The sequence below is a fragment of the Melanostigma gelatinosum genome (genome assembly GCF_949748355.1).
Source record: "Melanostigma gelatinosum genome assembly, chromosome: 23".
Lineage (NCBI taxonomy): Eukaryota > Metazoa > Chordata > Actinopteri > Perciformes > Zoarcidae > Melanostigma > Melanostigma gelatinosum.
Window position 1 is genome coordinate 12,271,674 of NC_136656.1, and position 20,983 is coordinate 12,292,656.

Consider the following 20,983-nt stretch of genomic DNA (forward strand, 5'->3'; position numbering starts at 1 on the left):
TGTGGTGCACTATGTCATGGAGTCCCTCCTATAATCAGCTCCCTCGCTCCCTCTCTCTCTCCTCCAGGGGATCTTTTCAGTGACCAACCCCCATGCAGACATCTTCCTGGTGGCCCGCGTGGAGAAGGTGTTGCAGAACGGCATCACGCACTGTGCCGAGCCGTACATCAAGACCTCCGACATCAACAAGGTCCACTGCCCCCCCCCCCCCCCAGCTTTTCACCTCATTTAAAGACATACACACGATGAAAGCAGCGCTGGTCTTTGTCTTTTCTGCTCCGTTTTGATTTTGCGTCCTCTGTTTGTCTTGTCGCCGCAGACGGCTCAGAAGGTGCTCAAAGCTGCCAAGCAGACATGCCAACGCTTGGGCCAGTACAGGATGCCGTTTGCCTGGGCTGCCAAGTAAGACAGGAAGAACCCACGAGTCAAAATATTACTGGAGTCATCTTCGGAACAGCCTCATACAAATGCATGAAAGATATCATTATGATGAGATGGTTCATTGAGGTTAAAGTCTATTCCTCTGTTATGTACACGCGCTGTGTAATGTGTCCTCAGGCAGGTGTTCAAAGACGCCCAGGGCAGCCTGGACATGGACGGGAAGTTTTCTCCTCTCTACCGCCAGGACAGCAGCAAAGTCTCCACTGACGACATCATCAAGCTGCTGGCCGACATCAGGAAGTGAGTCATTAGCACGCTTCTGCTATTTTAGCCAGTGCTCAGTTACTGTGGCTCAAAACACTCATCCGCTTGCACATTTATCCCTTTTTAAGTCTGAATTTCAAATAGCATTGCTCTGCATTACAATACAAACGTTTGAGGTCACCCTGTAAATAAATAACACTTTTTAAACAGTAGAAAGTTCTTTATTCAGACTTAACTGTGTCTTGTTGTTGTTTTGAATCTATTTTTCCTTGTCAGACCTGAGAAGAGCAAGCTTCAGACCATCCCAGGACAGCTGAATGTCACCATTGAGTGTGTCCCACCTGACTTCTCAAGTATGTTGTCGCTTGTAAACGCGCCCCTTATTCTAACATTTGTCGAGTCTTAAAACACACGCATCACTGAACAATGTACAATAGCTCCTTAAAGACAAAAATGTCCCCATTGAAACACATTTAAACGACTATTTTTGATGAACGGGCATTTCCACCAGATTGAGTCCCTTCTCTTGTTTGCTCTTTAGAGCAAATACATTCAATTTTTCTGGTTTCCAGCACAAAAACTAATTCATCAAAATCTAATTTGTTCCTATTTTTATAGCAGTTTTAGGAAGGGGGCATTTTTGTCGTCTAAGATAAATGTAAGATAAAAACTAGCATTTAGTAAACAACATTTTTTTTAATTTCTGTGTTTTACTAGTGTCAATAAATAAAACGGCTGGTATTTAGAGTTAAAATTCTGAAAATGAATATTTGGTAGTAATGATCAGGACTGAAGTTGGTTAAAGGATTAAACTGTGAAAGTGGAACACAATATTAATTAATAATTGTATGGCAGCTTTTTGACGGGGACACTTTTTTACCTTGGAGGATATCGGAGCATCTTTTAAAAAAAGAAGCCACGAGGTTTGGTTAAGATAATTAATATTAATATGCAGCCTAAAACTATGTATGTTTGATTTACAAGGTCTCATCTGTAATCAATATCAGTATGTGTGTCTGCACTGACAGTTTGGGCATTTGCAGTGGACTTCACTCACATATATACGAAACGGCGATGAGTTCGGTGTTGGCTCTGGAAACGTGAACACAGCGTTAGAGGGCCGGTCCCCTGACTCGTGCGTTCTCTCCTCCAGATACGGTGACGTCCTCTTACGTTCCCGTCAAGCCCTTCGAGGACGGCTGTGAACGGGTGTCGGTGGAGGTGGAGGAGTTTCTCCCCGACGAGGCCAAGTACAACTACCCCTTCACCACCTACAAGAACCAGCTGTACGTCTGCCCCCTGCAGCTCAAATACGACAACCAGAAGACCTTCACCAAGGTGTGTGGCTCCGAATGAAGCTGGGTCAAAAGTTCATATGAATGAGGAAAATCTCTCAGCAACCACTGTGTTCTGTGCTATCGCTGCCTCACGCTCACTGATTAGCTGCTCTGCTGTGTGCATTGACTGACTGACGTCATGTTTCCACACCAGGCGAGAAACATTGCAGTCTGCATCCAGTTCAGAGATTCGGATGAAGAAGGTACACCCACTTTAAAGGTGAGTTGTATGAACTCTATGCATATAGTGTAATATGTAGTGATACTCACACTTGACCTTATTCACAAAATATTACAACTTAAGACTTTATTCTGGAAATGTTACAACTTTTTTCTTGTAACTTCTGATACAATTATTTTTCTTAAAGAATGATAATACCTCATCTTAGATACAGGGAACCTGTATTTTGCCTCTTTGTACATGTCCTTGTCCCCACTCCTCAATGCATGATCCTTGTGCAGCCTTCGCTGTCTGAGGTCTGCTGTGAACCAGGGTTCGTCGTTGTTATAACTCACCCTGGTGCTGGTTGGAACACCGCTGTCTTCACAGAAGCTGATGCATGACTCACATCCTCTGTGTGCTCATCCAGACTGTTGGTAGCAGTCCTGAAAACATCCCAGTCTGTAGATCCTCCACAGCTTCACTGGTCCACTGCTTAAATGTCCTCACCGCAGGTTTACAGAGCTTTAGTTTCTGCCTGTATGCAGGAATCAGATGGACCACGACGTGACATGACACACTACAGACTGCCAGGAAGAGGGAGGAGTTTATTATTTAAGTTTTTGATATTTCTGTCAAAAAGCATCCTCAGGACAATATACATGCACAAATAGAAGAATATATAATCGCAGAAAATACAGTCCAGATAAGGTTTAGACTGAACAAAGGACGATCACGCAGAAGATAGATGAGTAGATGGATGGTTGGAGAGGATGAACACTTCATTTCCAACAGACTGCCAGGAGCCTGAAGCAAAGGTCATGAGAACTTTCAGAATGTCCTACGTGAGATTTGATCGATGGCAGCGGCCTCAAACACGATTTTGTTTCATTGCTTTTCACAAAGTGGAAGTCGGAGTGCAGCTGAGAAGCCAGAAAAGGAGAGAGGAAACGCTTACAGAAGCTGGTTATTATAGCTGGCAGGAGAAGATAATGTATGGTCACTCTTTTCCTCCCTCCTCTTCCTCGCTATGTCTCTCTGGCCACACATGTCAAATATTTGTGGGTGGAAACTCTTTCCGCTTTCCACAAAATTATTTTTGACTGCTACCAGCCAAAGCATTTGCACTTGATGCCCGTGATTGAGTCAGTCCGGACGGGCAGATAAGCACCCAGTCATGCGTCTGGTCTCGAACAATGGCTGAAGTACAGCGAGGCCGCACAATGAGCGGGAGCCAGCGGCACGCCTCTCAGGAGATTTTAATCAGACGCTCTGGGATTTTGCATTCAAGTTCAAGTTCAAGAAGATAGGGGTTTCCCAGAGGCTGTGAATTACAATTTGAACATTGTCCTCTCTCTCTCTCTCTCTCTCTCTCCCTCTCTCTCTCTCTCTCTCTCTCTCTCTCTCTCTCTCTCTCTCTCTCTCTCTCTCTCTCTCTCTCTCTCTCTCTCTCTCTCTCTCTCTCTCTCTCTCTCTCTCTCTCTCTCTCTCTCTCTCTCTCTCTCTCTCTCTCTCTCTCTCTCTCTCTCTCTCTCTCTCTCTCTCTCTCTCTCTCTCTCTCTCTCCCTCTCTCTCTCCCTCCCCGCTCCAATCAGTCTCAATTTGAATCTGTTGGCTCCAGAACTCTGTCCTTCCTCTGGCCAGCACTGCTCGTTATTGTTCATTAGAGATGACTGCAACTGTTAGCATCCTAATTACGCTTTCAAAACCAGTCATCAGAACAGGCCTGGAGTTTTTTTTCTCCCCTTCTGTCGCCCATCGTTAGAAATATCCTGACCCGCTCAAGCGTGACTCTCGATACACAGGTTTATGATTCTCACAGAACTTCCTCCTGCAGGGGCTGCTGCTCTGATAGAAAACAGAGCTTTGGTTGTGCAATGTCTCTCCTAGAGAACCCCACATTTTCCATCCGTTAATATTCATGTCATCACATGTGGAGTCAAAGCGCTGTAATTGTTCTGTTGGTTGGTTTTCTGTCATCATCCTCCAGCAGTGGAGGCAGGGCACTGTCGCTTCATTACAATAAGGTAAACAGTGCTTTGGAAGGCCTGAGCATGTGTATAGGTTCTCTTGTCAAAGGCCATGCTTTTGATAATGTCAGGTTCCCTCCTCCGGTTCCTCAGCTCTTTGTTTAATCCGTCGGCGCTTCAAAGGTTCATACGAGGGGCTCGCACACTCACCCCGTCTTTTCTCCAAATATTGTCAGTAATCACAGATTTGTGAGCACTTCAAAGGGCCACAGTTTGATGACTGACTTGTGCTCGCTTGCCTTCCAGTGCATCTACGGCAAGCCGGGAGACTCACTCTTCACCAGCAGCGCCTACGCAGCCGTCCTGCACCACAACCAGAGCCCGGAGTTCTACGACGAGGTGAGAGGGTTTCCTCGTTACCCCGACCCGCTCAAATGCAATATCATATTGGCTGCATTGAGCATAACATTTTTAACAGAAGCAGAAGCACTCATTCATCAGGTTATCAACACTGAATTCCAATTAAACAGTCACAGACCTCTCTACACACACATGAGGCCAGGGGCTCAGCGGCAGAGGTACGGTCAGGATACTGTTGGAGAGGCGGGGCAGAGGGGCTCCATCTGGTCCCGGTATCAAACGGATTAGGATCTTAAGAGTCCCGCATGCACACACACATAGGCACCCTCACCGGGATTTACCTCCACATGCTTGAGCCTCCAGTCTCATCATGGAGAGAACAGGACGACGGTGATCTTTATCTTCTCACATGTTTTGCCTTGATCTTTTTATCCTGCAAAGCATCTTTAAATACGCTGGCAAGCGCTCTCTAAAATGTACTATTGTTATTTTTATAATCATAGTCAGGACGCAGACGGCCTTGAAGGCTGTCACACCATCTCATGGAGGTCTTGACTTTCCCAAGACAGGAAATTTAACACACCAACCGAATGATTCATACTCCTGTCATAATCATTCAAGACATTCTTAAGCAGATTGTTTGTTACTAGATCTGTACTAGTGGAAAATACATTGTGTCACTTCCTGTGAGAAAATCATCAGCAGCAGGACACAGAGAAAACACATTTCCTTGCTGGTGCTGCCCCCTGGTGGATGAGGTGTTTTTTTTTAAGGGATTCACAAATACTGTATCACGTGTTTGAGACGATTATAGGAGGTAAAAATAAATGAATAATGGAGCCTAATAATTACACTATGAGATTAGATTAACGTGGTACATTTATGAGAAAAAAACTCAAATCAGTATGTATCAGTTTTCCTCTGAATAGGCCCAATTCACAGCAGTCACTTCAAATTCCCGATGCTTATGATAATATGATGATCACAAAACCAAAGTGTAATTTGATTAGGTCATCCACTGCAGGCATAATACAAGGCAAGCGGTGGTGTGATGAGGTTGATCCAACCTTGGGAAGTGAAGTAATTAAAAAGTAAAATAAAAATGTTCAGATTTGATTCATCTTATATTTGTGACTTTAATTTCAATATTCAATATCTTTTACCTACAATGGCCCTTATACGCCGTTGTACAAGTCCCCTGGGTCTTTGTGCCAAATTGCACGACAAATGACCATTAAAATGACCAGCAATGAAAAACACAACTTTAACACGATCCCTGAAAGAGTGTGAAATATGAAGGTACTGTTTTCTAAATAAACAAGGCACTGTATTTGGAACATAAGTGACATTAATTGAGTGAAAACCTCTATGGTAGGAACTTTTGATGTTATTACTGGTAGTACGCTGTATTAAATCCATTATTGGTGTCAGTATGTTCCTATTCTGACGTCGGTAAGATGACGGAAATGTTGCTGATTTATTAAAGGTATAAAAAGCGAGTTGTTCCACTGTGTCCAGGTGAAGATTGAGCTGCCGGTCCACGTTCATGAGAAACACCACATCCTCTTCACCTTTTACCACGTCAGCTGTGAGTCCAGCAGCAAGGCCAGCAGCAAGAGGCGAGAGGGAGTCGAGTCACTGGGTGAGTGTGCTGGTCTCTCTTATTTAGATTCTAATCTCTTTGGCTGTGTTATGTAATGTTATGTGTCCTGATGAATGACACCCAGTAAGTCTGCGTTCCTGTGTTCCAGTGGGTTACTCTTGGATGCCTTTGCTGAAAGACGGGAGGATGCAGTCAGTGGAGCTCCAGCTGCCTGTAGCAGCCGCCTTGCCTGCTGGATACCTGTGTCAGGACACCAGGAAGGTACAGTTTACCAAGACTCTGTGACCCCACCAATGCTCTATAATCAAAGAAAGAAAACTCCTAAATGCTTCATATTTTATTGTGCCTAAACAGTCCCAGCCAGATATCAAGTGGGTGGAAAATGCCAAGACACTGTTCAAAGTGAGGACCCACGTGGCATCAACAATATACGCTCAGGTACAACAATTAACTCGTCAATCATTCTTTGAATACCCACATATACGTACAGCAGGCATTATTATGGTGTATGAGTTACAGGCCCTGTCTGTTTCTCCAAACTCCCTCTACTGTAGGTGATACACGGACTACGGGGTTTACAACCTCACGTCATGAAATCCAAACTATCCCTCTAAGGTAGCTGGTGTAAAGACAGTGTGTGTGGATGGTAGTAATATTGTGCTGTTTCCTCCACAGGACCTGCATCTACACAAATTCTTCCAGCACTGCCAGCTGATGAGGACGACAGCGGAGGGAAACCCAGCAGAACTGATCAAATACCTGAAGGTGAGTCAACACACTCAGTCCTGTTAGAGCAGGGAGCAGTTTACAGGCTCCATAAAAGATATCATCCATATCAACACAAAGAAAATGTTTTATAATGGCGAAATTCGTTTAGACACAGAGTGTAAACTTTATCAATGTGAGGTTTAAACCTAAGTTCAGATTCAAGCCAGACAAATCAGGAGAATTGCTTGCTTTGATAAACAGTTGATAGATCTATAAATATGAAAATACAAGTAGAAGATAAATAAATAATGTTCAGTTGTTAATGTCAAAGACTGGTACATATCCGCCACCATATCTTGGTAATGGTGTAAACAGGTGTATACAGTCACAGACACTGTTTCACAGTCTGGGTTATATAACTTGAGAGAACTTTCTCCAGTGCCTCGGGTGCTGAAGAGAAATGATCTCTAATAATGAGAGAATCCACTGGGACATCTTATTTATGAGGAGGCTGTCCACCTTAATACGCACAACATTTTTTGGTGGCGGTCAGACTTAAAAGTACAAGTCTTCTCCGTGAGATTTTGAAGCATCAATTACTGAATCACACGGGTTTTTCTCACATGTAGACTGAGTTTACTTTCTTTGTTTCAAGATCAAGTCACTCACATATTTTATGTCCAGTCATACTTGATTCAGAAAAAATCCTGCACAACGTTTCGGTCCCTCCGGACCTTCGTCAAGTCCGTTCTCACTGCCGGTGGTGACCAGAGTTTTGCTTTTAGGAAAACCTTCTTCAAGACCCCAACCAGCAGAATCCGTAGCTTCTGTAAACGTGTTGACACCGTATTTTTATTTCTCCCCTCCTACAGTGCCTGCATGCCATGGAGACTCATGTAATCATCAGCTTCCTACCAACGGTGCTGATGCAGCTGTTTGGGGTGCTCACAGCAACAACCAAAGCAACCCATGAGATTGCCGTCAACTCTCTGCGGTCAGTTGCTCGCCTCAGTTTGTGCTGTTTGATACTGATGATAGACGCTCACGGTGTAACCCTGCCCTGCTTCTGTGCCTTCAGGGTGATCATACATGTAGTCTCCAGATGTCACGAGGAGGGCCTGGAACACTACCTGCGCTCTTTTGTTAAGGTAGCCCACCAACACAAACGCTGCTACAGGGGTAATACAAATCTAAAGATTTACATAATTGATGAATGAGTTTAATCCCCTTCTTAGTATGTGTTTGTGGCCAACAACCCGACATCAGGAAACTCAGCGACTACCCATGAGATGCTGGCCACCGCTGTAACAGCCACCCTCAAGCAAACTGCCGATTTCAACACCAGCAACAAACTGCTCAAGGTGCGTGCGCTCTGCTATTTTGGTCGTGCAGCTCGGCTGTAGTATGAATGAATGAATGAATGAATGAATTTTATTTATATAGCGCTTTTCACAGACAGTAGTATCACAAAGTGCTTAACAGAGCAGACATTTAAAAGCATAACAAACACAATGTGACCCTAGGGTCAATCAATTATATACACAGAGAAAATTTAAAAATAAAATAAAAAATAATAAAAAATAAAATAAAAATGTAAAACATATTTTAAGAGCAGGTCTAGGACATGGGTTTACTTTTACACAAACGCCAGCCTAAACAGGTGGGTTTTTAGCTGGCTTTTAAAAGTATCCACAGTATCTGCGAGGCGCAGAGTTGCAGGCAGAGCATTCCAGAGCCTCGGGCCACTGCCTCAAAGGCTCGGTCACCACGGGTCTTACATCGTGTGCGTGGGACAGAAGACCTAGAGCGTTTGACCTGAGAGAAAGTACCACTGTTGAACAGCAGGCTGCAGACTTGCCTGTACAACGGCTCACCAAGTCCTCCAATCAGAAAGTAAAGTCTTTGTGACCTGAGAAGAAACCCTGAAGCATGTAGCGGCTTCTACTGTAATTTAATCTATTTGTTTAAACATATTTTCTGGGTCATCACCCTTTTTCTTTTTTCCCCTGGGGCGCTTATCCGCACTTTGGGAAATACCCATAGCAGGCTAACCCCGTTCCTCTTTTATCCCTTTCTGTAGTACTCCTGGTTCTTCTTTGAAACTATAGTCAAATCCATGGCTCAGTACCTGGAAGAGGGCAATCGCATCAAGGTTGGTATTAAGGGATTTCTTCTTCCTTTAGGCAACTAACTTGAGCAGCTCAGATTTCACATTCTGTGTGTTTAACAGTGCAAGTCTTTGCTTCAGACACTACCCCAAAGTTCAAATGTCTACATCTGGCACGGCCCCACAAGCAAACACACACAACGTGATGTCACGTATCACGACAACACGTTTAAACCTCACACACACTCAGAGGAAGCACAAGAGGCTCAAAGTGACTCACTGAGCCGTGTGTATATTCCACATTGTGATGCCACGTGTTTGCAGTTCATCTGGGCTGTAATCCGCAAAGCCAGATGTTCAGCGGTCATCAAAGTGAGGGCCGAAGCTGTTAAGATAAAAATCAAACGGCCATCTGTTGAGAGAAAATGGATTTCCCCTCCAAGTGTATCCGCACGCTGCTAATCTGTCTTCATAATGTCCCTGCCTGTTTGTCATTTTTCACTTTTTGAAGCCCTCAAACAAGCGATCTGCCGTTACATGTTTGTCCCCGACCGTCTCATCAGATGCCGCGGCCCCAGCGCTTCCCCGACAGTTTCCACCAGGCGCTCCAGTCGCTGGTGTTGTCCATCATGCCACACATCACCATCCGCCACATGGAAATCCTAGAGGAAGCCCGCTGCATCAACCTGAGCCTGGCCAATTTCATCAAGGTCTGACCTGAGCTGATTTAACACCATTGCACAGTTTTTACTTTGAACTCTCCTCCAGAACAGAGATGTGTTTGTTGTGTCCGTTCCCTCAGCGGCGTACAATGCGCTCACCACGTTTTCTCTCCCTCAGAGGTGCCTGACCGTCATGAACAGGGGCTTTGCCTTCGGCCTGGTCAACCACTACATGTGTCATTTCGGTCTCAGAGATCCCAAGGTACATGCTCAGTGTACATATACATCAGTACGTGCTGCAAAAATGTTGTTTTTCATGTTTAAAAATCCTAACCTGCAGTGAGGTTATTATTATTATTAAGATTTTATTTGTACAGGGACAGTTCACATTAATCGACAGCACACATTAATAAAAACATGACTGTAAATGTGACAGTGTTAGCTAAAAAAGCTAATTTTCAACCGTTGTCCCTGGGCACGGTGTTAGAAGCCGCTAAAAACATTTAAACATTTAAAAACTGTTTAAAAAGACAACAACACAAAAACAAGCAAACAGAGCTGTGCAATACAATCCTGCAGACACAGGATCAAACATGACAGACAAGCAGGCAGGCAGACAGACAGGCAGACAGACAGACAGGCAGACAGGCAGACAGGCAGGCTACATACGGACATGGCAGGCATGAGACTGTTAGTGCTGACACACCTGGTTGTTAATGAGCCAGGCTTTGAGGTTGTGTGTGAAGAACCTGTATGTGGTGCTCTGTCTTATGTGTGATGGGAGAGTGTTCCAGGTGACGGAAGCTGTGACAGAGTATGATAGCTGGCTAAACTTGCTTCTCCTGCGAGCTGTTGCTCTGGTTAGTCTGCTATTGGTCTTTTGTGTTATGAAAGTGCTCAACGGGGGAGGTGCAAGGCCATTAAGAATTTTAAAGGTTAAGCAGCTGTTATGGAATTTGACAAGACTATCCCAACACAGAAGATGGTATTTGGGCAAGATGTTGCATGGGGTTACACCCCATGGAAGACGTTCTGAGATGGGATTAAAAGGCTTACATTGGTGTAATCCAGAACTGTAGTGCATTTGGGAAGTTGTGAGCGTCTGTGTTTGCAGACACATAGGTACCGAATATTAATTATGCACAAGACGTCAAAACATTTATATTAAATAAGTCTCAAATTACCTTCTAAAGTTGTTTATGTTCATTCTATGTCGATCTTTTATTGTAAAGCCCTTTTTGCATTTCTTGTGTGAAAAGTACAAATAAAGTTTTTATTGTAATATTATTAAGCTCTTATCATTGATAAGAGGACAGAATTAAACTAAAAGTATCTTTTATTTTGCTGATCAGCTACTTTGGACAACTTGTTTTGTCTAATATTTACATAACTGACAAACGCGTATCTCCCGCCCTACCTCATTTGGCTAACAAAACCAGCGCAGACACCTGACACTTTGTTTGAGAAGCCATGTCTGAGGCGTCGAGTATTATATTTGAATGAGGAGAATTATAGTTATGCTCTGCGGTGGTTGTTGGGAATTTATATAATGCACTTACATGGGCGTGTCCTCTTTTGGCCACAGGTGCTGACTGAAATGAAATTTGACTTCCTGATGACCGTGTGTAACCACGAACACTTCATCCCTCTCAACCTGCCCATGGCTTTTGGGCGCACCAAGATGCAGCGGGTACAAGGTGAGCGAGTCGGACGTCACATCCTGCCTTCCATTTGAACGCATTATGCTTCCTACCACACATGTAACCACTGACCGTCTCTCACATGAACCCCAAATACCCCTCAGCAGCCTCCTTCTGACCCACACCCATCCACACTCGTCCCCTGTATTAACCTGCCTGGTTGTTTGGCCCATGCATACACAGGTCTATTATTGAGCAGGTGGCAAGTCACACCTGTTATACCTGCTGAACACATTTATCCAAACACTAATTGATACAAACACACAAGCGAAAGTGACAAGCAAACGACTGTGTGCTGTTGAAATGCTGCATGGGTTGTTTACAGTTTCACCTCCCGATTTCTTCATTTTCACCCCCCCTCCCTCCTGTTTTTTGTGTTTTGCTTGTGGTCAGATTTTATACCGTATGCGACGGAGCTTTTTGGCCCTGTAGGTAGGTGAAGCTCACCGCACCATACTGCACATCAACGCCACATACGTTTGCTGCCGTATGCCAATGACCTGCACCTCCTTGCTCTGACGTGCACTAACCCCGCCATCCTGTCTGCGTCCTGCCTTTTTCTCTCTCACAGGACACTTATTCACTCCCACTCACTCACTTAGCACAGTGCTAATGCCCTCACATGCCTGAGCCTGTGTGTTGTGGGAAGGACCATTGGTCCCTCTTTTCGTAGTGACTTGACACTTGTAAAAATCTTCTCACGATACTGGGTTTCTCTGTCTCTGTCTCTGTCTCTGTCTCTCTCTCTCTCTCTCTGTCTCTGTCTCTCTCTCTCTCTCTCTCTCTCTCTGTCTCTCTCTCTGTTTCTCTCTCTCTCTGTCTCTCTCTCTGTCTCTCTCTGTCTATGTCTCTCTCTCTCTGTCTCTCTGTCTCTGTCTCTCTCTCTCTGTCTCTCTGTCTCTCTCTCTGTCTCTCTGTCTCCGTCATCAGAGAAGATAATTGCTGCAGATGGGAGCTCAGTTTCCAGGCTGCTTTGCCTGCTTTCATATTAACACAGCATTATTGTGAAATTATTGTTTATGGGGGGAAACGGACAACTTCTCATTTCCAGTGGCACGGAAATATATATTTCCCAATGTAGGCACTGAGAAATATGTGATCTTAAAGGGTAAGTTCATCCCAAAGTCAGAAATATGTATTTTCCCGCTCACCTTTAGTGCTATTTATCAATCTAGATTGTTTTGGTTTAAGTTTCGTGTTGGAGTTATCGGCAAAAGAGATGTCTGCAATATAATGGAACTGGATGAAACTCGGCAAACAATCTAGATAAATAGATAGCACAGCAGATAGGAGGGTAAATATATATTTTGGGATGAACTGTCCCTTTGATTCCTCCTTCTTTGGTGTGGAAATGAATGAATGTGTGCTGTGGGGTTCTGTTGAGATTCTGTCGCATATTGCACTTTAAATGATGCCACAGTAGGACTGAACAATACTGATTATATTGCATGTACTGAGTAATATACAATCATAATTGTCTAATTGTTAGACGTTAGATTTCTAACACATTTCACAAGACTGGTTATCAGATTTTAGTATGAGGAAACTTCCCGCAGTCATGACCTCACAGACGGTGTCCCAATAAGCCATATTTTATCAGCATCAGTTCAGCCATGCTCGTGTACTGACGCTTCCTGTCCGGCCCAACCACAGAGCAGAGTCTGGAGTTCAGCCTGACGGAAGAGTACTGCCGTAACCACTTCCTGGTGGGCCTGCTGCTGAGAGAAGTGGCTGAGGCCTTGCAGCAGGGGCCCGAGGTCCGACAGCTGGCCGTGAGCGTTCTCAAGAACCTTCTTATTAAGCACGCCATGGACGACCGCTACACAGCGTTCAAGGTGAGGAAGGCGGGGCAATTCAATTCGGTTGAATAAAGAAACAAATAGAACACTTCCACCCAAAATCCGGCCATCACGGGAAAGTTGGTGCATCTCCACTGGAAATTTCACACATCCAGTCAGTCCTCATTTGATATGAATGCATTCTGTAGAGTGGTATCTATTTTTGTCATAAGGCCTTTATAAAATCTAGCCTAATTTGGAGGGTTGGTATGCACTGAAAAATAATTCTCACTATTGGATCATCAAAGTCTGTTTTATTTCTAATGTTCCAAATTATTGGGGACCTGGAAATGTCTATAAAATCTGATTTATCAAGACGATAATTGTTCTGTCTCGTTCAAAAATACATTCTACACTCAATCTTGACTCAAGCAGCATAAATTCCCTTATCCTGTATGTAGTTGTTTGGTTTAAATAACAATGAATAGAAATGCTGAATATGAGACTAAATTACCTGCTTGAGTGGTGTCTGTCATTTACAGAAGTCGTCTGAAATAGTTAGCTTGCTGAATCTGAAGGGGCTACACTCATACGAGCCCACGAGGAAGTAAAGACGGGAATATGAAAATGTTCCCGCTGGAGGCCCATTGTCTCCTGTCACCGCAGTGCAACCTATTTGAATCAGAACCTCAATGTTGGCACGCAAAAAAAGTTAATGTTTGACACATGCCCTTAACAAGATACCAATGTCTGTTATGCAAACCAGCCAGTGTTTAGAGTGCAGGCACGATTGGGAGCAGCTGGGAGCGGTTGGCTTTTGAGTAGTTTGTTCAGAGCAGACAACAGCTATGTATTTATGACAAGTGTAGCCATTTTGTCTCGCTCTAGAAGTTCACTCATCAGTATTAATACATGTGTGTATTGCATATCAGTGCAGTTGTTATTAAAACAAAACTCCTCATCTAATCACATTTAATGTTTCAGAATCAGCAGGCCAGGATCTGTTTGCTCTACCTGCCACTCTTTGAGCTGCTCTACCAGAACTTGAAGCAGCTGTCTGCCCAGCCACACAGCTCCAGCCCCGGGCTCGGCCTCAATGTGAGTCCCCTCTGACCCCTGGATTTCCACAGTTGGGTTACTGAGGTCTTCAACCTACCTTCTACCTTCAACCCTGCTTATTACATGAAGAAACATATAAAGATTCAAGAGGACTCAAACACTGAGGAGCCTTGAATCATCTGCACATAACCATGAGCCATTTGCTCATAATTCTGTGCTTGAAACGTGATTATTTTCTGAATGTAATAAAGACGTAATTTTAACAGGAGCATATGACTGCGTTGGAAGTCATTTGGGAGGATTCACAGTTACAGTTTCTTGGATTCTGTGTGTTTTGCACCCTGACTGTTCGGTTGTGATGCAAACTTCACATGGTGTCCGTCAGGAGGGCAAAACGATGGAGTCAGTACTTCAACGTATTGTTCATCATGAAGTCTGAGCCTTCCTACAGCTCATTTGAGTGAAACCTGGAGCAGGTGCTCCCTAACGAACAGTCTACATTTCAAAAAATAACGTTTTAAGTTGTGTTGTATGAGCTACTTATCCGTAGTCAGAGTAGTGCCGACAGCAGATTGAGTTCGGATGAACAGACTGGAGCACCAGCGCGGGAGCAAAGTCATTTATTTTAGACATTTAAAACAGATCTACATCATTCTAAGTGTACGCTGTATTTAGAATGTTTTCACCGCTTTAACTTACCGTCAGTCATTTCTGACGGTGAGCAGAAGCCGTTATCTGTGGTGTCGTCAAAGCCACAAGACTCTATTGACGAAGGCAAGGCAACACGAGTTTATTTATCGAGCACGTTTCAGCACCAAGGCAATTCAGAACAGTGCAAAAGAAACACATACAATACAAAACAAAAATAAGCTAAAATAGAATAAGACGGGTATGAAATAGAGTCAAACTGTGAGAAATGATTTCATAAAAGGCAGCGGCAGTGAAGGTTCCGGCTGACGTGCCGGTTTCTGGTAGTTTGTTCCAGTTATATAAAAACGCTGCCTCTCCATGTTTAGTTTTGACTCTGGGGACAGAAAGCAGACCTGTCCCCAGACCACCTGAGAGGTCTGGATGGTTCATAGCGTAGCAGAAGACCATTCAGTGCTTAATTAACCAACAGTAGTGTAGGACTCGAGCTGCAGCGTTCTGAATCAGCTGCACCTGTCAAATAGAATTGTTCAGAGAGACCGTTACAGTAGTCTGCTGAAGATGAATACATGGACTCGTCCTCTCGAGGCTTAAGTCCCTTAATCCTTGCGATGTTCTTAAGGTGGTAGTAATTGTAATTGTCTTAATGTTCCTTTAGGTCTGAGTCCATGACGACATCAAGATTTCTGGCTTGGTTTGATGTTTTTAACGTTGCCGACTCAAGTCGAGCACTGACTTGTCAACGTCTCTCCTTGGCTCCAAAAACAAATAGTTTTGTCTCTGTTTAATTGAGCAAACAGAAACTACAACTCAGAACGTAGAAGTTGTTGTTCTACCGCTGCCTCGGGCGGTTATGTTTGTGTGCTACAGATACAGATTCACTTAAGCTGCTGTTGATTTAGTCTAAAATACGTTCTGTAGGTAAAACACTGACTGGATAAATATCTCATACAAGCCCAATTCAAAAAATCGGAACTATCCCTTTAACGGTAACCCAGAGTTCTCTTCTTCCATCCATGTGGCTGTCCAGGGCTCCAGAGATGACCTGATATCAACGGGGTCCACAGACAGCAGGAGAACCAGCACTGCTATTGAGAGAGACCACGGTGAGTTCAGAACCGTGCAGACAGACACTGCCCAGCATATCTGGGCATCTGGTCTCTTCCTTTTTTGTTTTTTTGTATTGACAAAAATACAAATATATTTTTATATTCATATATTTATATGGTAATATATATTACCATATATATATTTTTGTATTGTTTTTTGTATTTGTATTTTTTGTTCGGTGACCGAACCAGAGTGTGTTCTGGGACTTCTCAAAGCTTCTTAAGAGCCATAGAAGACTTTATATTCCCCTTAACAGATGGTTTATTTAGGATCTGTTTATCGGATATGTTATCAGTAGGAGGTCAAGTATGCAGTGCCTACATTCCTTTCTGAGCTTGAGACAGTATCAGTGTCTACCCTAGATTTGCAAATGTCACTGCCAGTGAGCTTGTTAGAATTGAGTCAATGTGTTTACGTGATTGTGCTGCTTTCAGTTGGCATTAAAACTATACTGTGTTGGCTCCAGGTCTGCCAGTTCAGAATGGCCACGTTGTGAGGAGAGAGGACTCCCGATGCTCTCTGTTCATGGACTCAGGAACAGCAGACAGCACTGAGGTGAGAACATTCTACACCAGCAGAACCTCGGCTAAACACAAAGCCCCGGCACAGCCTGACACGTCCCCGTTAATACCAAGAAACAACAACGCATTCTATCTTTGCAAACACAAATGATGTTTGTGCTTATTTGCATGAATCCGATTAGAGAGTTTGAAAAAAAAATTCTGTCGATCCCTTTTTTGTTTTTAGATTTGTACGATTCTTTTAATAAATAATGGGCTAAAGCTCACGCCACGTACACACACTGGTTTGGATCCAAATCTCCACGGTGCATATTCTCATAATAAACCATCGTGAAAATAATACTGAAGAAAACATCTCGGTAATGCTTTTGAAAAGTGTCCCCTCAGTGCTGGCTGTCTCTGAACACATTGCCAACATAGCAAGCCAGGTTTATACTGGAAAACACACGGGCTCATTCATGTTCATCTTCTCTGGTCTGATTCCAGAGCCGAGTGAGCATCCGCTGTTTTGTCATGCACCCAGATGTGGAGTGTAGACGGACTGGAGAAGATTATTTATCGTCTGTGTAAATACGCTCTTTTCAGCCCACCATCTGAGGACTTTTTCCTCTTGCTGGAATAGTTGAATCTATAGTAACGTCCTTAACAAAACTCTTTGTTAAAGGATGCAGGCCGGGGAAATCCCATGTGCAGACCAACCGCCGTCTCAAAATACAGTTGGCTGTAAAAAAGTTACCAAATACAAAGACTTGTTTGGCTGAGTCAGCACTTTTTTTTCTCCCATGGATTTGAATATCTCAGCATTGAGTGTGTTTGTGTTGTTCCAGCTGCAGAGGCGCGGCTCCACCATGAGCAGCAGCCCCGTGCCTCCCATCGGCAGACTGGGACAGTATGAGATCAAGGGCCTCCTGCTCTCCTTCCTGCACATCGCCAAGACCTTGTCAGAGGGTCAGTGATTGATCTGTAACCGCACTGCCCGGTCACTCTCCATGCACAGGAAATGACATAACGTTCTGCTATTTTTGGGGGTAGAGTCTACGCAGAAGCTTGGCTCAGCCGTTGCACAAACAATGAAGTTGTGGACTGACTGATTGTCATCGAGGATGTTTAGTTGATTTAGCTCCACGAGTCCATGTAAAATCCACAGGAACCATTTATTCAAATTTCACTGCACATTAATGAATGTTGGCTACAAAAAAAAAACATGCATCAAATAGTTTGACTTTGTTTTTGTCCACAGACACGCTCATGGCCTACTGGAACAAAGTCGGCCCTCAAGACATCATGAACTTCCTCAGTTTGCTAGAGTGAGTAGTGGTAAAAAAATAGATAATGGTCTGTTGTAATGCAGTAAAAACTGTGTTTTCTTATGACGAATACTGTTAAAGTCAACAGTCTTTTGTTACTGGCATCACTCTTGGTGACTTGGAAAATGGTCAAATAAAGTGAGCTATCTGCAATCGAATCATTTAAAATGGCAGTAGACATTTTTCCAGCTAGTCTTGGTGACATTGATTGGAAAAGAGTTTGCAGCACTTCACAGGAAGCACTACATTTAGTTTTTCACGGCTTTGTGCCATAAATTGTGCCATTTTTCCAGGAGATGGCAGACAGAATAGCATCGTGAAAAGCCAGACTAAAGCCAATCTAAATGCTGATAAAGTCATCTCATGTCATTGTTTACTTCATAATGATAAGTCAAAGCTCTCTGTTGCCCCCTTGAAGAAACATGAACGAATGAGTTTACCTTTCACTTTCACCTTATGGCACAAATACCACAAAAGTCTGTGTGTGTTAAGAGACGATCGGGTAGACACTGTAGTGCTGCCTTATTGCTCACGAACCAAAGTCGTATAAAACAAAGACTAAAAGGTTTTTGGAATAAATACCAGGAAGGTTAAAAGTAAACTGAGCAAGACGTTCCTGATCTCCTGCTGATCTTTCTTGATTCTGTTCACTGTCCCTGCAGGACCTGTGTGGTTCAGCTCCGGTACATTGGAAAAAGGAACATTGGGCGGTAAGGCTGCAAAACCAACAGCACTGTTGACTTACCTGTCACATGAATCTGAAGCTACGATTACATACTTCCACAATTTCACAGAACTGTTGGTGTGGTTTGGTTAATCATTGCGTCACTCATTGTTTCTGATGGGTGATGTGTTCGGCAATGACCTTTTCTTATGTTATGTTCATATAATGGATACGATAACTGTCTCTCTCTCTCTCTCTCTCTCTCTCTCTCTCTCTCTCTCTCTGTCTCTCTCTCTGTCTCTCTCTCTCTCTCTCTCTGTCTCTGTCTCTGTCTCGTTCTTTCTCTCTGTGGGCGTTTCATTCATACAGGAGTCGGGAGATATGTGTGCCGAAGCTGTTCTCCTCCGACAGGAAGTCTCAGACGATGCCGGCTATGCGCTGCAACCGAGCCAGCCTCATGCAGACCAAGTTACACCAGTTCAGCACCATGGAAGCCTCCCTCACTCTCAATATAGGTAACCACACACACCAGTTTGTTTGCAAAACTTTAGGCCACCTTTAATCTTATTCGTCTCAATAATTTACATATAAGAAGGGAACTGATATGTAATTGTAATGTTCTAGAAAGATTCTCAATGAGTTACAAGTGAGTGTACGATTCTTTAAACAGGTTTCACTGCTGCCCCGTCCACAGCAGTACATAACTTTGCTCCAGAGCTGGAACTCCTGCCTGTTTCTCTAAACTCCATCTACTGTAGGTCATACACTACGTATACTGCAAGTGCCTCATACAACCCCACTCCAAAAAAGACAAATTCATATTTACAAATGGAACTCTATTCTGGACATCAACAGATTTGCAGAACCATGGTCCTGGTTCTTTAACAACAACCTCTAATATATCAGTTGGTACTGTAAATATTATGTATACTGTCTCTTTGCTTTGTGTTAAGTTGCATAGTTCTAACTCCTAACAGTAAGTAGTCTCCCAGTAATCACTCAAAAAAGTGCAAAAGCTGAATTTAAGGAAGACCTTTTCAATCTCCTTCTAGTAAACTTACCGTCAAAACACACTTTGAAACGGCAGCTTTTTGGCAGAGCGGCAGTTTCCCGACCACTTTTCCCACAAGTAAACAAGGCTAATAGTTTAGCCCGGACCGACCATAGTCTCAGTGTTGAAACCTGGAAGACAGCCTTGTTTAAACATGGAACAAAGTTTGCACTTGACAGTTGGATTTGGAGAGTCCTAGCGTAGAGACTGCCAGATGAGTTGTTCATGCAAAGTTAATCTCACAGAGCCAGACTTGTGCTGAACTGAGGTCTGGAGTAAATCAAGCACCAATGTTGTTAGAGACACACACACAGTGAGCTGTTGTTATACCGAGAACAAAGAAACTTACACCAAGACCAGGATAGGAAATTTACATATTTTTTAGGGGGCAATTTCTGCCCCCACTGACTGAAATCCAGGGGCATTTTCAAAAAATTGGGGGCACTTTTTGAAACTTGTGAAATAACATTTAACCTTTGTTCAAAATAATAAATATACTTATTTAGGCTTACAGTATATGAGCAATTGTCATCAACTGTCAATAATAAGACTATTAGGCAGTAGTCTACAGATTCAAAGTGTTTTCTTAGATTTTTTTAACCAAAAAACAAACATAATCAGATAATCATATTCAATTTTATTCTTATTTCTTTGTGGTTATTTATTGTTATTATGAAATTTTCTAAACAACTATTAACAATTATTAAGTCAACGATGCCTTGATTACATATACATCAGTCATTGTATGGAATTATTGATAAAAATATTTTTGTAGCACCTCAAATATTGTGATATTACCCATTTTTGTCCTGAATTTATGCATGAGTCATTGTGTGGAATATTTGAGAAGAACATTTTTATCTAAAAATTAAAAAAATGTGCCATTTGAAGATACAAATTCAGTTCAGAGTTTTTACTGAGTAAAATATCATAATTGACTGTCAGTAGGGGTGTAACGGTTCACAAAACTCACGGTTTGGTTCGGTACGATACAGTGGAGCCAGTAGAAAACTATAAATGCCAGAGAAATGTACTTGATTTTAAAATATATTTATTCATTACAACTAACATCATGAAGTTATTCTTTGACTTTGAACAATGATGGAACTATACCTGAGTGACCCGTCTTCTGGGGTGTCTTCTTAGCAACACATAAGCATAGAAAACAAAAACTGCTCCTTCATGTTATGTAGTGTTGTTACTTACATCTTGCTTACATCTTGTATTGTTACTTACATCTTGCAAAAGAGATTTTTAATCTCAATGGGGCTACCTGGTTAAATAAAGGTTTAAAAAAAAGGGTTCAATACGAATACGTGTACCGTTACACCCCTAACTGTCAGTCAGGTATTATTCATTTCCAGCAACCCTCAAATCAAAGAATAAAGATACTTCACGCACAATTTAGGTGTATTTTACCTTTAACTCACGAGATGCAGGTAGCATTTTTTATACTTAATGTGAATATAATTCATTGAATCTAATTTCCATTGTGCAATATGTATACTTTGTTGGCATCTTATTCTGAAAACCGGATGTTCGTCTGAAGAAACAGGATGTTGTCTCACGTTAATCTTTCTGGTAACTTTCAAA

The 20,983-nt window shown here is 42.9% G+C and overlaps 1 protein-coding gene across 2 annotated transcripts in view; it reads left to right on the forward strand.

The window, feature by feature from the left end:
* dock11 (dedicator of cytokinesis 11) overlaps positions 1-20,983 on the forward strand; it is a gene marked incomplete at its 5' end in the record, with an annotated part of 52,879 nt that overhangs the window by 17,148 nt on the left and 14,748 nt on the right. Inside the window, 27 exons of one of the 2 annotated variants that reach the window (XM_079295676.1) lie at positions 68-190; positions 320-402; positions 559-681; positions 922-998; positions 1,799-1,983; positions 2,137-2,202; positions 4,419-4,511; positions 5,991-6,114; positions 6,224-6,336; positions 6,430-6,513; positions 6,751-6,840; positions 7,656-7,777; positions 7,862-7,931; positions 8,019-8,144; positions 8,864-8,935; positions 9,454-9,600; positions 9,731-9,814; positions 11,138-11,249; positions 11,646-11,684; positions 12,906-13,087; positions 14,015-14,128; positions 15,768-15,843; positions 16,314-16,402; positions 17,196-17,316; positions 17,609-17,675; positions 18,338-18,385; positions 18,709-18,854. In XM_079295676.1, coding sequence (XP_079151802.1) covers positions 68-190; positions 320-402; positions 559-681; positions 922-998; positions 1,799-1,983; positions 2,137-2,202; positions 4,419-4,511; positions 5,991-6,114; positions 6,224-6,336; positions 6,430-6,513; positions 6,751-6,840; positions 7,656-7,777; positions 7,862-7,931; positions 8,019-8,144; positions 8,864-8,935; positions 9,454-9,600; positions 9,731-9,814; positions 11,138-11,249; positions 11,646-11,684; positions 12,906-13,087; positions 14,015-14,128; positions 15,768-15,843; positions 16,314-16,402; positions 17,196-17,316; positions 17,609-17,675; positions 18,338-18,385; positions 18,709-18,854 — 2,776 coding nt within the window. The remainder of the gene's footprint in view (positions 1-67; positions 191-319; positions 403-558; positions 682-921; positions 999-1,798; positions 1,984-2,136; positions 2,203-4,418; positions 4,512-5,990; positions 6,115-6,223; positions 6,337-6,429; positions 6,514-6,750; positions 6,841-7,655; positions 7,778-7,861; positions 7,932-8,018; positions 8,145-8,863; positions 8,936-9,453; positions 9,601-9,730; positions 9,815-11,137; positions 11,250-11,645; positions 11,685-12,905; positions 13,088-14,014; positions 14,129-15,767; positions 15,844-16,313; positions 16,403-17,195; positions 17,317-17,608; positions 17,676-18,337; positions 18,386-18,708; positions 18,855-20,983) is intronic. The other variant, XM_079295677.1, reaches the window with a different exon arrangement.